This window comes from Mya arenaria, chromosome 17 (assembly GCF_026914265.1).
Source record: "Mya arenaria isolate MELC-2E11 chromosome 17, ASM2691426v1".
Lineage (NCBI taxonomy): Eukaryota > Metazoa > Mollusca > Bivalvia > Myida > Myidae > Mya > Mya arenaria.
The window spans coordinates 5,859,408-5,874,723 of record NC_069138.1 but is presented as its reverse complement, the minus strand read 5'-3'; the positions used below and the strand labels follow the sequence as shown (position 1 = coordinate 5,874,723).

Genomic DNA, 15,316 nt, shown 5'->3' with positions numbered 1-15,316 from the left:
TTAGTATAAAACCTCTTAATAATAATTTTTAAAATGTGAGTTATATGGGAAATGGGTACAGCCTCTCTGTTCCGAAAGTGAGTTGTAAAGGCAAAGTGTACCCACTCGCTTGTCCGAAAATGAGTTGTAATTGCAACGTGTACAGACTCGCTTTGTCTAAATTGAGTTAAAATAAAAACGTGTACACACTCGCTGTTCCGAAAGTGAATTGTATAGGCAAGGTATACATACTCGCTTGTCCGAACGTGAGTTGTATTAGCAACATGTAAACACGCGCTTTCCGAATGTGAGTGGTTATGACAACATGTACACACTCGCTTTTCCGAATGTGTTTTGTTAAGTCAACGGGTACACACTCACTTGTCCGAAAATGATCTGTAATAGCAACGTGTACACACTCACTGTTCCGCATGTGAGTTGTTTTGGCAACGTAATCACACTCGCTGTTTCGACAGTGAGATATATGAGCAATTTATACACAGTCACTGCCATAAGTAACGTGCACTTGCAACTACGATTGGGAGTTATATAAGTTACTTGTATACGAGGGATGATCGTAAACTGACAGGACTGTTCTCATATGAAATGTAATATTTCATAAAATATATCAAAATGTACTTAACACGACGCGGATAGCATCCACTGCAAATACTAAAACAATATTGCAATAGAATGTAAAGAACATAAGTAACAGGGTTTTGAACATAGGCACTAACGAAGACTCGGCGCAGTTCGGATACGTCGGAACGACTTTAACAGATGGCAAAATCAAAAGTTGCCAAATTTGATGAATATGGTGGTGGGAAATTGTCTCAGTCCGAGGACCCTTATCTCTAACCGTGTCGACTCTGCAGTATGGGACGATATATTGTTCACATGCAAGATTAAATACTCGAGGGAAATCCCGAGCCTATTTTTTTTCGGCGCGGGCACTATTATAACACAATGACCCTCGCCAACATTAATTTATCGCTGTTTAGGTCATCAATCCTTTCTTTTGCTACAAGTGGTCAAAATGTCATAGCGTTTATTTTCATTGTAGATTCATTACCGTTACCGGCAGGTGTCGATTGGATATTCTGAGAAGAAATGGAACAGTTAATCGCTTTAGCATAATTATGCTAAAAATGGCATTTAGACTTGAATAATAATTATCAAAGGATCTGCCTTTTGCTAAACTCATACGTTACTTGGTACCATCGAAGATCAATCGGCTACGGCTAAGGTCAACCGCTAATGGCCAATTTAATTACTGTCCAGAAATAAGTATAATTACCTTGTATACTAAAATTCTATTAAAGTGGTTTGGTCTAGTTTATTTTGATTGAAAAGCTCTTTTTTTTGTGGCGATAACCAGTAAAATATTTTGGTTATTGTCACGTGAGATTGAATGTATCACATGATATCGTTAAACTATTACGGGGAATGAAGAAAAACTTCGGAATGGTCAACTACAATTGGGGCCATTTAGGGAGCATAAAAAGTTATTTTGGGAGTTCGAGAAGTAGTCGGCTTCTGGTTAGGATTCTGCTAATCGCGAATGTAATTGGGTTTGAATCTTCAGGTCTATGGACCGGGGGTAGGCATTATTCGATGTTAAGATCTGAAACTTAGCTTTGCCCTCGTTTAAGAGAACAAATTCACTGGCAACGATGTTCCACGTGTTCAGATATTACTTGCACTAGCTACGTGTACAAACTCGTTACAATGAAAAAACCACTCATTGTTCCAAGTTGTATTTGCAACGTGTATACACTCACGGTTACGACTTTGATATGTAACATGATCTGAACCTGAGTTGTTGAAGCAACGCGTACATTCGCGCTGTTCCGATTAGGCAAACATTTTAGTTTAACTGGACATTGTACGGAGCTTTATCTTTTAATCCGTATTGCTTTACTATACAATTTTAATGATAAAGCTCCCTTTTTGTAAAATATGTTTTTCCTCTTTTCAGCGGAAAGCGTTTACGAGGTCGTTTATCTCGCCAACGAATACCAAGTTGAGCATCTGAAAACCGTTTGTGAGCAGGTTCTTTTGAAGGAAATGTCTAAATGGGAAGATCCCACTACTCCTGACTGCTGTATGGAGGTGTACCGACATCTAGTGATCGCTGAAACATTGCAACTTGAGGAATTGCAAGCACGCTGCATTGGTATAGCGTCTGAGGGTACACAGGCAGACAGAGAGGCAGCGGCAAAAGTCCATGCAATTTCAGAAAAGTCTGAGAAGATAATTGATAAGAAGGCAATTAGAAATCTTGAAATAAACACATCCGATTTGAAAGATCTCATGAAAGGCATAGGCGGGGATAACTTTGAAACAGTGAAAAACTTTATTCTTGAAAAAAATAATACCAAGCCTCAAAACAAAGCCCAAAATGAAATAGGTTTCGCCCATGTACTAACATCTCAATTCGGTCAGTCAAATCCTTTTCCGTTTCCATTTAAATCATCTCCACCTCCCTCTAAACCTTGGGCAGAAAACATACGTAATTTACGACTTTTGTATCAGTATGCTCCAGCATCCAAGGATTTGAAGAGAGTAGCTATTAAGGCTGTGAGAAAAGACAAAGGCGCGAAAGTCTTGAACACTTCCTTTAAGGAAGAGTTTGATCTTCTACCAGAAAAGATCAAACATGATATAAGAGGAAGAGAAGTCATGGAATACTAAACTGTGTTATTTGAGTTAGTTGTTGATGCAGAATGATTTGTCGCATTTTAATAAATCTGGATATAGGGAAAATGCCTAATTGAACATGGCAAGCACAAATGATGCAATATTAACGTACTGTCACAGAGTTATAAAACAGTTCAGTATATCAAAGTTGATTATTTATATTTTTCTCAAATTTAATTGAATTAGGAATATGAAAAGCTAAAGCAATTGTCTGCAAGACCACATGTGGAAATCATTGTTACTAACTACTATATATTAGTATGGCCTCGTAGTATTGATAGTCTTTGGATTATTAGGCACAGCCATCTGCTAGACTTGCTCTTAATTACTGGACATACTGTGTCTTCCACGATTGATTAAAATAAATTGACAAGCAGTCCTACTTAGATCAAAGCATATAACATGAATGTGTGTTTTTATGTTATTGGGCAAACTCTGTGTGATGTTATTAGTTTCAAACAATAACTGCATCGTATCTTTGAAATGTTTTTGCATTAGGTGCTCTGAGTTGTATTCCTCCGTCTGCAGATAGAGTTGGGATCTCTAATCATAGAAGTACTTGGGGTTTACCTATACGTTTATTATTATTTGATTTATTGATAAGTTTCCTCAAGTTAATGCATACTTTGATAAGATCTACCTTTTGCGTTTTATCTTTATTAAGGATTGTTGGGATAAGAGTGAGGTTTGTGCACATATACTGGTTTGAACCCCCAGTAAAATTACACTTTACTGACCGTTCCAAGGCGGTACCTTCTTGATAAACATACTTAGTTTTTTATGTATGTATATACTGTGCTGTTTGTGGAGTTTTGTGCTGTTCATCTCTGTTTCTTGTTTGTGATTGTATGTTCTATGTCGTTGGCGTTTATCCAGTGCCATTAAACCGGGTATATGTTTAAAATATTTGCTACTGAGCTTGTTTCTGCAGCTTTTTGCATAAATATTGGTTCTTATGAGTACTGGTCTGAAGGTAAAGACAATAGAAGGTTACATTTGGGGCTGGTATGAATGGAAGTTTTTTGGATGGTTGGTTAATAATTCTATGGGCGTGGCCTAAAGAGAAATTGTATGTTGTAGTGTAGTTAGTACTTGTTTGGGAGTGGAAATAAAAAGGTTAAGATGCCTCTCACAATAAAGCGAGTTGATAAATGAATAAAATATGGAAAATGTATTCGGTGTTATGTATTAATTAGTTAATAGAATGCGGACGAGAAGCGACCCGGTGACAGTACATCTGTTTTCATCAGTCTCATAAATTTAAGTTATCAAACCAGAAACGTTATTTTTAAAACTATTGCATTAACAGTAATTTTCAATTGTCATTTGGAAAGTTTTGTGTGGATGTTGTTTTTCTTTGTCTCATTGTATTATCAATTTTTCTGTTTTAATTTAAGAATTTGCATAAGATCGAATTATGCCGAATCTGTTAATATTTTGTTCTTCACAAAACGAATAGATTATTTTTAGAAAGCCATTTTTAAGAAGCTATTTGAAATGTGATACATTGTAAATAGTATTTTAAAATCACATTAACTCTTTTGTTTTAAAAATCACAACCTTTTGGCATTTTGCCTTCAGCAAACAGTCAAAAGAATGATATGGTGGAAGTGATATCATAAACTGTTACCTTACGGCGTGACGGTTTTATACCATACTTGTTGTGTAGAACGAACACAAACTCCACGTGTTCCATGCTCGTATCAAAAGACCATATATGATGGCCCGTTTTTCATAAATACATATCCTGATAGAGCAGTATATGGACGATTCAGCTTTAATTGGCAAAAATGGAATTTCCAAGATTATAAATAAACAGAAAAACACTTGTGAGCTGACTATTTAAGGTATCAAAATGGTTAATTTAATAATTCCACCCAGAATTTAGTTCTAGACTGAAATTCTATCGCTGTCTTCGTCGGCGTTGTTTTTGACACTGACTCATACATATTACAATGACATGTCAATTCTCACATAATTAACTAACTGGAACCTTATGATAAATGTTCTCGACCTAAGAATAAATGTTTTAGACGTTAGTAGTGTGTTTCGCTTTCTTTTCACAGTTGTAAACTAATGTGACCAGTTAAACTTTATTTAGAACTCAACAACTTGAGTAACGCCTTTCATTGGTTGTAATGGTCTTATAGGGCCAAATGATTGAAATCCACTGATTTGAGCCGAACATCCTTGATATAGATATTTCTGTTAGTAACTGTTTCTGAAATATACCCAATTATCGATGGTAGAATGGTATAAAGGCACTGTGGTTCCATAACACAACGTTGGTCAATTGGTTAAATTGTTTGTATACACATAAAAACCAACGTCTGCAATACGCAAGTACTATGCGTATAACGTGACTAGCACTGCTGTATTTATTTTTTGGTTATCGCAAATATTTAACTGCCAAAGTATGCTTATGCGTTTTACTAGAACGGGATGTTACATTTTGGGGCGGATTTCGATATGGGCGCGAAATAAAAAAAAACAAATCAAATTACTCTAAATTTTGCCCAGGAAGGATTTTATACGCAGCTTTTGCAACAGAAAATGTGAATATTAGAATGCTGGTTGAAACTTGTTCCGTATTGGGGATGTGTGAAACAGTTAACCTTTTCGTTTAATAATTAGAGGACTGGTCCGTTTTCTACAAAACACACACTATCTTAACATTACACGTGAACTTCCGAATGAAAGCACTGAAATCATTAACATTTTCGACATTTCCTTGCTAATCAGTATTAAAGTAAGTCAGGGGATATGCGCACGCATTAATGTAAATTTCCGCAGCAAAATCGACAGAAAACTGTCAAAATTCAGCTCTACTGATCTTCCAATTATTATCATAAGAAAGAAACAAAAAGGACCAGACGATCGAAAAATCGATTCAATAAGAATTTCTCAACCAGTCTCTTGTTGTTTTTTTTGTTTGCGTTTTACCCTTTTAACTCTAAATTGGACGTTTCATAACAGAGCCGCTTTTAGTGTTCAGTCATTTTAAATTGTGTGTTGGTTGTTTTCAGTCAAGTATCTTTATTTAAATCAATTTAATAAGCGAAGTATCATTAGATCTGTTAAGTGATAGTTGAAATGTATATTGGCATTATCTGATAGCATTTTTACATCACATTTGTATGTTTTCATGCTATTTGAACTGCGTAAAACTTAAGTTCTGAAACGGTTTCAATTCTGGTCTTCGAGAATTTTAGCGCCTAGCTGAGCATCTCACCCATTTTATGATTAAAATCATACAAATTAAAGAAGATGCATTTATATAGTTAGAAACTCAGTAAGTGCGACACAGTCAATCCATCATCATGGTGTGCTACCCCAGAAAAAAAATCAGGTGAACAAATTATTAGCAACGTGTACACACTCTCTGTTTTGATTATGAGTTGTAAAGGCAACGTGTACACACTCACTTTTTCGAAATGAGTTGTATTAGCAACGTGTAAACACTCGCTGTTTCGAACATGAGTTGTATTAGCAACGTGAACACACTCGCTGTTTCGAAATGAGTTGTATTAGCAACGTGTAAACACTCGCTGTTTCGAACATGAGTTGTATTAGCAACGTGTACACATTCGCTGTTCCGAATGTGAGTTGTATAGGCAAGGTATACATACTCGCTTTTCCGAACGTGAGTTGTAAAGGCAACGTGTACACACTCACTGTTTCGAACATGAGTTGTATTAGCAACGTGTACACACTCTCTGTTTTGATTATGAGTTGTAAAGGCAACGTGTACACACTCACTGTTTCGAACATGAGCTGTATTAGCAACGTGTACACACTCGCTGTTTCGAAATGAGTTGTATTAGCAACGTGTACACACTCGCTGTTTCGAACATGAGTTGTATAAGCAACGTGTACACATTCGCTGTTCCGAATGTGAGTTGTATAGGCAAGGTATACATACTCGCTTGTCCGAACGTGAGTTGTAAAGGCAACGTGTACACACTCACTGTTTCGAACATGAGTTGTATTAGCAACGTGTACACACTCTCTGTTGTGATTATGAGTTGTAAAGGCAACGTGTACACACTCACTGTTTCGAATGTGAGTTGTATTAGCAACGTGTACACACTCGCTGTTTCGAAATGAGTTGTATTAGCAACGTGTACACACTCGCTGTTTCGAACATGAGTTGTATTAGTAACGTGTACACACTCACTGTTTCGAAATGAGTTGTATTAATAACGTGTACACACTCGATGTTCCGAATGTGAGTTGTATAGGCAGCGTGTACACACTCGCTGTTCCGAATGTGAGTTGTATAGTCAGCGTGTACACACTCGCTGTTCCGAATGTGAGTTGCATAGGCAGCGTGTACACATTCGCTGTTCCGAATGTGAGTTGTATAGGCAGCGTGTACATATTCGCTGTTCCGAATGTGAGTTGTATAGGCAACGTGTACACACTCGCTGTTCCGAACGTGATTTTTATAAGGAACATTAACAAACTCGCTCTATCGACATGGCATGTACACACTCGCTGTTACGACATTGAGTTGTATTAGTCACGTGTACACACTCGCTGTTCCGAATGTGAGTTGTATAGGCAGCGTGTACACACTCCCATGTCAGGATGTTAGTTTTATAAGCAACGTGTAGACACTCATATTTCCAACGGGGAGTTGTATTCACAACATGAATAGACTCGCTGTTCCGAATATGAGCTTTATTAACAGCGTGTGTTACATCAATCCTCCTTCCGATTGTGAGTTTTATTAGCACTTTTCTGATCCGACAGTGAGTTGTCATAATGACGTGTGCAAACTCGCTCTTCCGAATGTGATTATATAAGCAGAGTTAACATACTCTCTGTTCCGATTAATTTTAGTTGAATTAGCAACGTGTATACACTGACTGTTCCGATTGGACATAAAATTCAGTCTACACTAAACAGTATCCAGAGCATTAACTCTGAATCCTCAGTGATTTGTTATGCAGAAGTCTTTCTAAAGTTCCCTTTTCTGATAAATATGTTTTTCTTTTTTCAGTGGAAAGCGTTTACGAGGTCGTTTATCTCGCTAACGAATACCAAGTTGAGCATCTCTTAACCGTTTGTGAGCAGGTTCTGTTGAAGGAATTGTCTAAATGGGAAGATCCCACTTCTCCTGACTACTCTATGGAGGTGTACCGCCATCTAGTGATAGCTGAAACGTGTCAACTTGATGAATTGCACGCTGTATAGGCATTGCTACTGAGGTGACACAGGCAGACAGAGAGGCAGCGGCAAAATTCCATGATATCTCAAAAAGGTGGAGAAGATAATTGATAAGAAGGCAATAAGGAATCATGAAATAAACACAGCAGCTTTAAAAGATCTACTAAAAGGCTGGGATAACTTTAAAACGGTACAAAACTTTATACAAGGAAAACTTCAGCCTCAAAACAAGCACCTTCTGGATTTAATTTCGGTCATTTATCTTCTCGCAAAGCAATACCGGTTAAACTCAGATTTTCTCCGCCGAGCTCTTACAAATGGATGGAAAACCTACGTAAGTTGAAATGGGTGTATCAGTATGCTCCAGCATCAAAGGATATGAAGAGATTAGCTATAGAGGAAGTCAGAAAAGACAAAGAAGCAAAAGGTTGGGATTGTAAGGAAGAGTTTGACCTTCTACCAGAAAAGATCAAACATGATATAAGAGGAAGAGAGGTCATGGAATACTGACATTTGATTGAGTTGTTGGCGCAGATTGATTTCCATTACAATATTATCAATCTGGATACATTTTCTTTAAACTTATGCAGTGAAAGAAATATCATGTTTTGGATTTTCGCCTTAATCAGTAGATAAACAACAATTTTAGGAAGGATAGAAAGAAAGTGATGTCAACGTCATACACTGTTCAATGACGGCATGACATGTTTAAAACTACTAATTTTGTAATTGGATTTAGAAATTCGCGTGTACTTGATCCATGCACTCAACAAAACACCATGTAAGATGGACCATTATTATACAAACAACGTTCGTGATAGAGCAACATGAGGGAGACTCAACCACAAATGGTTTGATCAAGATTATTGGAAAAATGAAATTTCCAAAATTGTGAACATTTTCAGAAACGAAAATTATATGTGTTGATATTTATTGTATAAAAATGGTTAACTTAAACAATCCGTTACGCTTTTTCTATTTATAATTGTTATAAAACTAAAACAGAAACATTTGTGTTCAATATTTGCACATTTTGATCATTATTTGACTCATGATTTAATGGAGTTTTATATATTTTACTCAAATAAAACGGCCACGGAAAATGCATTTCTATTAAAGAAAAGACCTTCAATATTATCATATTTAAAGAATTGCACGTGACTTGTATGTAATTTAAAATTATTATAACTGCATTATTTGTGATTGAAAGATAACTTTGAAATAATGAAAAACAATATTTGAATGTTGAAGGAAGTTCATTAGCAGTTGTTACTTATATCAGCTCGTATATTTGTATTCTCTCTACGAAAAGGGAATGTAAATAACATTTATGGGACATAAAAGTATTTATGTAGCTTGCTAGAATATTTCATTCACTGGTTTGGTTAAGTAACTGTTTCGTGGTAACGACACGCATAACATTTGCTTTTCGGTTTCACTCCCAGATTGATTTCACCTGGTTCACGAACCAATCAAATTGTAAGGTGGATATCACGTGCTCTTAACAAACCAATATTAAATCGCATCCAAGAAACGGTTAATTTCAATGAAACAAAATAAGATGCAAAGCCAAACACATAATGAGAAAAAAATAAATAAAGATTATATCAGAAATCTTCACATTCGCATTAGAAAGTATACTAAAAATAGAGGAGAAAAATTAAATAGAATATATTAAATCACAACTAAACAAAAAAATGAAAGTAGTACCCGAAATAATTTTAAAACACGAGGAAAACCCAATTGAGTTTATATATTCGTAGAATGTATACTAAGATGATATCACATTATGATAACAAAAAAAATCTCACTATGCTGTTAACGAAATTTGTTTTCTTTTAAATTATGACGTCATATCTGGTAATATTTGTTATATATATTCATGGCGTCATTACCAGTTTTAATAAATAAGAAACGACCGTTTTTGATAAAGTTTTTCACAAAATCAAATATTAAAAACAGATCTTTCCTAGATAGAAAATGTACTTATGTTTTCCAATTAAATCTTCATCATAACTACAAACAGATAAATTAACGTATGACTTGCTAGAATATGCCAATGAAGCAATTAATTTTGCCTAATTATTTGTTGACAAACATGCAGTGTGGTTATTTTCTGACCAATATAAATGAAGGAATGTTATATTACATATGTGTCGTACGGACAATTTACGTAATGGCTATATATGAAACCGGAAACAAGATTTAGCATGTGATCAAATGATAACACAGCGAATGATATAGGAACTCTAGCATATGGATAATTGAGGTCATCGCCTCAAATACTATTATAAAATGTTTTATGTTGCATTATAACACACAGATTGCCTATTGAAATCAACAAAGTTGATTAAATCGTTCAAGAAGTGGTCCAAGAAGGTTCTCATCTGTACATACGCGTATAATACATATTTCACTTGCAATCCGGACAAAGCGCAAAATGGTCGCACAAAGATGTTTTAGGTGTTGCCCATCTTCAGAAGTCATTGTAGCTCCATTATTGGCATAGCATTGGTACTCTTTTTCTAAGTGTTCTTTTTCTCTGAGTACATCTTTAAGTAGACCTGAAATATGATCGACTTCTGCGATGTTCGCTTCTGCAATATCTGCCACTAGTGCTCTTTTCTTTTCCGTAAGAGCTTCGTTGTTATCCTCAAATATACGCACGATGATCTTGCTGGTGCTAAGCTTAAACATACACAAAATGACAAGAATAATTGTCGGATGAGCCCATTGAAGGTGGTGTTTAGCTTGAACATTTTACTTTAGAAGGTTTTTACGGTATTAAAATCCGGTTTCACCATTCTATTATTACATAAACGCGTCAACAATTATCCTTAGAAATATGCTAAATCTGTCAGTATGGGTAAACGTTGTGTACCCGGAAAAAACATATGTATTACTTCTTGGTTACTATGAATGAAACTAAATATTTCAAACACCAGGGAATGGATTGAACTTGGGAGATTTCTAGTTCAACCGAAATGCTACCGAAGATGTACGTTTATTCAACATGCTGACCTTCGAATTAAAAGCAAACCATTTTTGACAATATTTTGATGTTATCCAAGTATAAATATACACGAAAAACAAACTTGTTATCATAAGAGGACATGTTGATCTGACACCATTTCTTTATTTGTAAATATGAACTTGTTTTAGCCCGTGTAGATTTATATAGGTACAACGAAATCCTTTACGCAGAGAAACCGTGCATATATTACCTGTTCAAGATCTCTTTCGCCGTTTTTCATTTCGCTTTTCAATGGTTTCGAAATAATTCGATACTGCGATAGAGCGCATAAAAGCCCAACCATGTTTTTAAAATATTGTTTCAGTAGTTGGAGATTCCATCGTGTTGTTCGTTGAATGAGCAATTTCGTTCCTGGCTTTTGTCACCTGAAAATGTACAATGAAGACAACATGACTTTACACTCACAGAGCCAAGAGAGAAACCAAATTATGTATTTGTTAAATATCTTGGCAGATAATGTGTCGATAAGTGTTTTATTTGCTCTTTGTGCCATAAAACCAGGACCTGGTTTTTTTAAAGTTATGGCATTGATAAAATATTTATATCGGATTTATTTTACCCCCTTGGTACATGTTCAGACTAAGTAATGTATGCAAGTATGCCACATTAATGGTCGAATGGCAAAGAAACATGATTTGATTATTTGTTTATAAAATATTTAACTATATGTATTGCAGCTGGTATGTAAATAGTGAGGGATGTTTCAACAATTTCTTGTATTTCCTTTAACGGAACGGTATCAATTACTGAATTAAGGGAACAATTAAAACTCACTATAGACTATCGAGGTCCTCTCGAAAGTTTTTTTATTGTATAAGCGTTATTTTCAATGTGTGTTCTAAAGTCAACATTAAAATGAAGCGACACAACTGTATAATAACATACCTCTTTGAGAAATGCATTGACACCTCTGTTCGGTTCTTGAAAAAGACTGCAATGGCATATAATATCTTGTAAATCTTTAATTTCACAGGACAGGATATCACGCAGCTTTCTATCCTTTTTTAACACGAACATATTAATAAGATATGTGTGTATTTCACATGATTCGTTTGGTGATCTTTTTCCATTAAGTGTCCGTTTGAAAAACTGTTTTGATCCATCACAGTTTTTACAAGAGTCGTGAAAAGAACTGTGATCTTTCAGATGGTTTTTCTCTTCATTTGAAATGGAAATGCAGCCGCCGCCAAGGTTTCCTTGCAAGAACAAATGGAATACTTACGACACAAAATGGCAAAGTTTGTCACGAGTCAACGATATCCCCAACGAAAGCTTTTGAAATTTTCCATGTGTCAAGCGGGAAAGATAGTCATTTACTGAAACGATAGAGTAAATTTGCATGCTGGTTCAAAATATCATACTCATAAAATATTGTATAACGTAGTTGAGTACATGCCAAATGTTGAATGAACATTTCAAAACTGACAGCATGAAATACGAGAAGTTGAAATTACTCCTTATATTATTTAAACATTAATCTTGTATTCATGTCTTACGTAGTGTCGTATTGACATTGTTTTTGTTTCAGGCCTTCCATAGTGCAAAAGGTGATACAAATAAAATAAATAAAATAGTTATCAAGTTTTATTGTTCATTCAACATCTATCCTTTGGTGGTGCAATAAGGAGTTAAACAACTTTTCCCTCAGAACATTTAATCATATTAAAAAGTATTTTTATAATATGAATACTTATTATGTGAAATGCTGTTTGAATCGATCTCTAATAAAACAATTTGACAAAAAACGGTCACTGCATTACCTAAAGATAAACTGAACACTGATACCAACCATATGATTCATCTTCCTGAATCCAATTTTCCAATTCATCGAACAATAGGTTATAATCGGTGCAGTTAACACTGTCTACTTTTCTTATTAGACTATCGTCGTTCAGCTTTTCTAACGCATCTTCAAGAAATGATTCCATGTGATAGTTCATAGAGGTTTCGTCTGCTTCAGAAATACAAAAGTTTCCCTTGATGAGGCTAAAGAGTCTATTTCGAACCTGTTTGACATTTTCAAGAAGTTTTACGTAACCAGGGTTATGATTCCCCATTGATCGTAAAGATAACTGAACTACGCGAAACTTGAAGTGCTTACAATCGCCTTTTGACTTCAAATGCTGATCTAAAAACCTGCGTAGGTAGTTTTCGTCTCGACTTCCGTTGAGTTTTAATGACCCTAAGTGTTGACCCAAAGCAGTTTCAACGTGAACAGAAAAAACATCTTCGATCAATGCATAGAGAAACGCATGAACAACGAAGTGGAAAACCTTCATAAAGCGTAAGGTTGACCTGGCCCTTAGTGGTACTTTCTCCATTCTGTTGAGTGTACAGTTGGTCAATAACAAGACTATTTGAAATACGACGATGAACACTGCACGATATATGTAGTCATTTAAAATGAGTGGTACCACAATGAAGATTTATATGTCTGTGATTATAAATGAATCTTATTATAGCATGATACCTCAATGCTGAGAAAGGTGTTGAATCATAAAATCCATTTTTGTCCAAATACCTCAAAATTGGACACACTGATATATTTCGATAATTTAGTATGTTACCAATATATTATTGTTTTATTTATTTTGTTAGCGCATGCATTTAAATATTTCCCAAAATTAACCATATTATATAATATAATTATATTCGATATTCTTTTCTTATTCATTTAGTTTTGAACACTTACATATCTGATGACTAATTACTCAGGGTCGGTATAAAACGCAGCTTTTTACGCAGCCAATAAAGGCATATAGAGAAAACGCAGCCAATATGTAACAAAGTATAAACGCAGCCAAATATTGTAAGGTAATCATCAATCAATTAAAGAAACCCGCTTTGAACTCATTTATTAAGTGTCACTGATACAAATAAAAAAATGACTAAGGTATTAAGAGAAATCTAGTCTATGATTTAGAATATTTATAATACTAAAGAAATATTTTTTTAGGAAAATACAGGATTGAAACGATGTATATCTGTTTATTAAAAATTCACTGTTATGGTATAATTTATGGAAGTTGAGAAACAAGCATGTAATAAAACGACTTTGTTCACAAACTACTTAGTAACTAAGAAATATTCAGATAAAAGGCAATGTCACTATTTAAAGACACGGATTGTTTATTATAAAAATACAAGTAAAGTAACATAAATCTTTGAACAGATATGTCAATATAAGTGCTTGCACACTGAAAGGGCACGACCCAAGGACAAACCTGTGAAGTTGCATCAAAATTTTCGTGGCGGTTTCGTAGGAGACGGTTTTTTAAGCTATAGTTTACGGCGTACGACGGACGCCGGGACCCGTGACATAGACCGATCACAATAAGCACAATACCTTGAACCCTTTATGCTCAGGTGAGCTAAAACACAGACTACGTTTGTATATTTCTATTCATGATTGAGTGATTAGCAACATCATCTATGAATCCGGGAACTTCCATGAACTTTGGATACACTTTTGATATTATATTCTTACATAACTTTATATCGATGTTTGAAAGTGACAATTTATATAACTGTTTAAAAGATACTACACAGGTTCTTACACTTAAAAAACAGTAAAAAACATACTTACCGACATTGATTAAGCCATGTCCAACACAATATCCTGGTCCATAACATCTTTCATTTTGTGTCCTGGAAAGCAAAGAGCCACAACATTTTCAGGGTCAATGAACTTTTATATGAAGCAGGGTATCAATTTGACTGTGACCTTATTTAAAATATAAATTTAATCAATGAACAACCTGGGGTATATTGTCTAGTTTGACACTTATATTTGACATAATGATTGCCCTATTAAACAATTGCCCCAATATACAAAATATGGGTGGTTCACTTGGGTAACCAAATGGTGGTGGATCCGTGGTCAAGTGGTAACATACTTGATAGTCAATCCAGGAGTCACAGGCTCGATTCCCGCCGCACCACTGAAACAAATACTAATTGTCTTCCATGAGTGACGTTAAATGTGTGTTCCGTTTGACAGTGATGTACACAAAAAACTAACAATCTTATTGGAGTACTCGCCGAACTTGTAAGTGTCAGTATAGATATTCTTACACACCACCACAACCAAATGGTTAAGTTAGACAATGGTTCACATGGCTTATGGTTCACTCGTGCCATTATTATTCCTCAAATAAACACAATAAAACGTATATGAAAACACCAATAAACAATATTTTACTACTATTACACTATTTTCAACGTAATATCCGTTTGCAAGCAATAGTTACATTATATTTGAAACTAGATATGTCCGTTTGTAAGAAAGCTTGAGAGGAGCGTGACTAACAAATTACTGAAAGAATATATTGCAAGTGAGTCCATTTGTGATTTGTTGGTTGATGAAATTTAATTAATTTAGAAAAGAAATGGTCAAATATAATTTTCAAACTATTAACTATTCTCATCGAC

At 35.0% G+C, this 15,316-nt stretch overlaps 1 protein-coding gene and 1 long non-coding RNA gene across 4 annotated transcripts in view; one reads left to right on the top strand and one right to left on the bottom strand.

Annotated features, from left to right (window-relative positions):
* Positions 1 to 3,853, top strand: part of LOC128224115 (speckle-type POZ protein-like) — a 29,755-nt gene extending 25,902 nt beyond the window's left edge. For both annotated transcript variants that reach the window (XM_052933800.1, XM_052933799.1), the window contains exon 2: positions 1,958 to 3,853. In XM_052933800.1, coding sequence (XP_052789760.1) covers positions 1,958 to 2,673 — 716 coding nt within the window. In that variant the 3' untranslated portion in view covers positions 2,674 to 3,853. The remainder of the gene's footprint in view (positions 1 to 1,957) is intronic.
* A 4,994-nt stretch (positions 3,854 to 8,847) lies between these two features.
* LOC128224623 (uncharacterized) lies at positions 8,848 to 13,564 on the bottom strand. 2 transcript variants are annotated; one of them, XR_008259511.1, is made up of 4 exons: positions 12,646 to 13,564; positions 11,771 to 12,201; positions 11,076 to 11,250; positions 8,848 to 10,539 (listed from the first exon to the last, which is right to left on the bottom strand). It is a non-coding gene; the product is annotated as an uncharacterized LOC128224623 (long non-coding RNA). The 2 variants fall into 2 exon arrangements; XR_008259510.1 differs by having other exon boundaries at positions 12,675 to 13,564.
* Between the last annotated feature and the right edge of the window lie 1,752 nt (positions 13,565 to 15,316).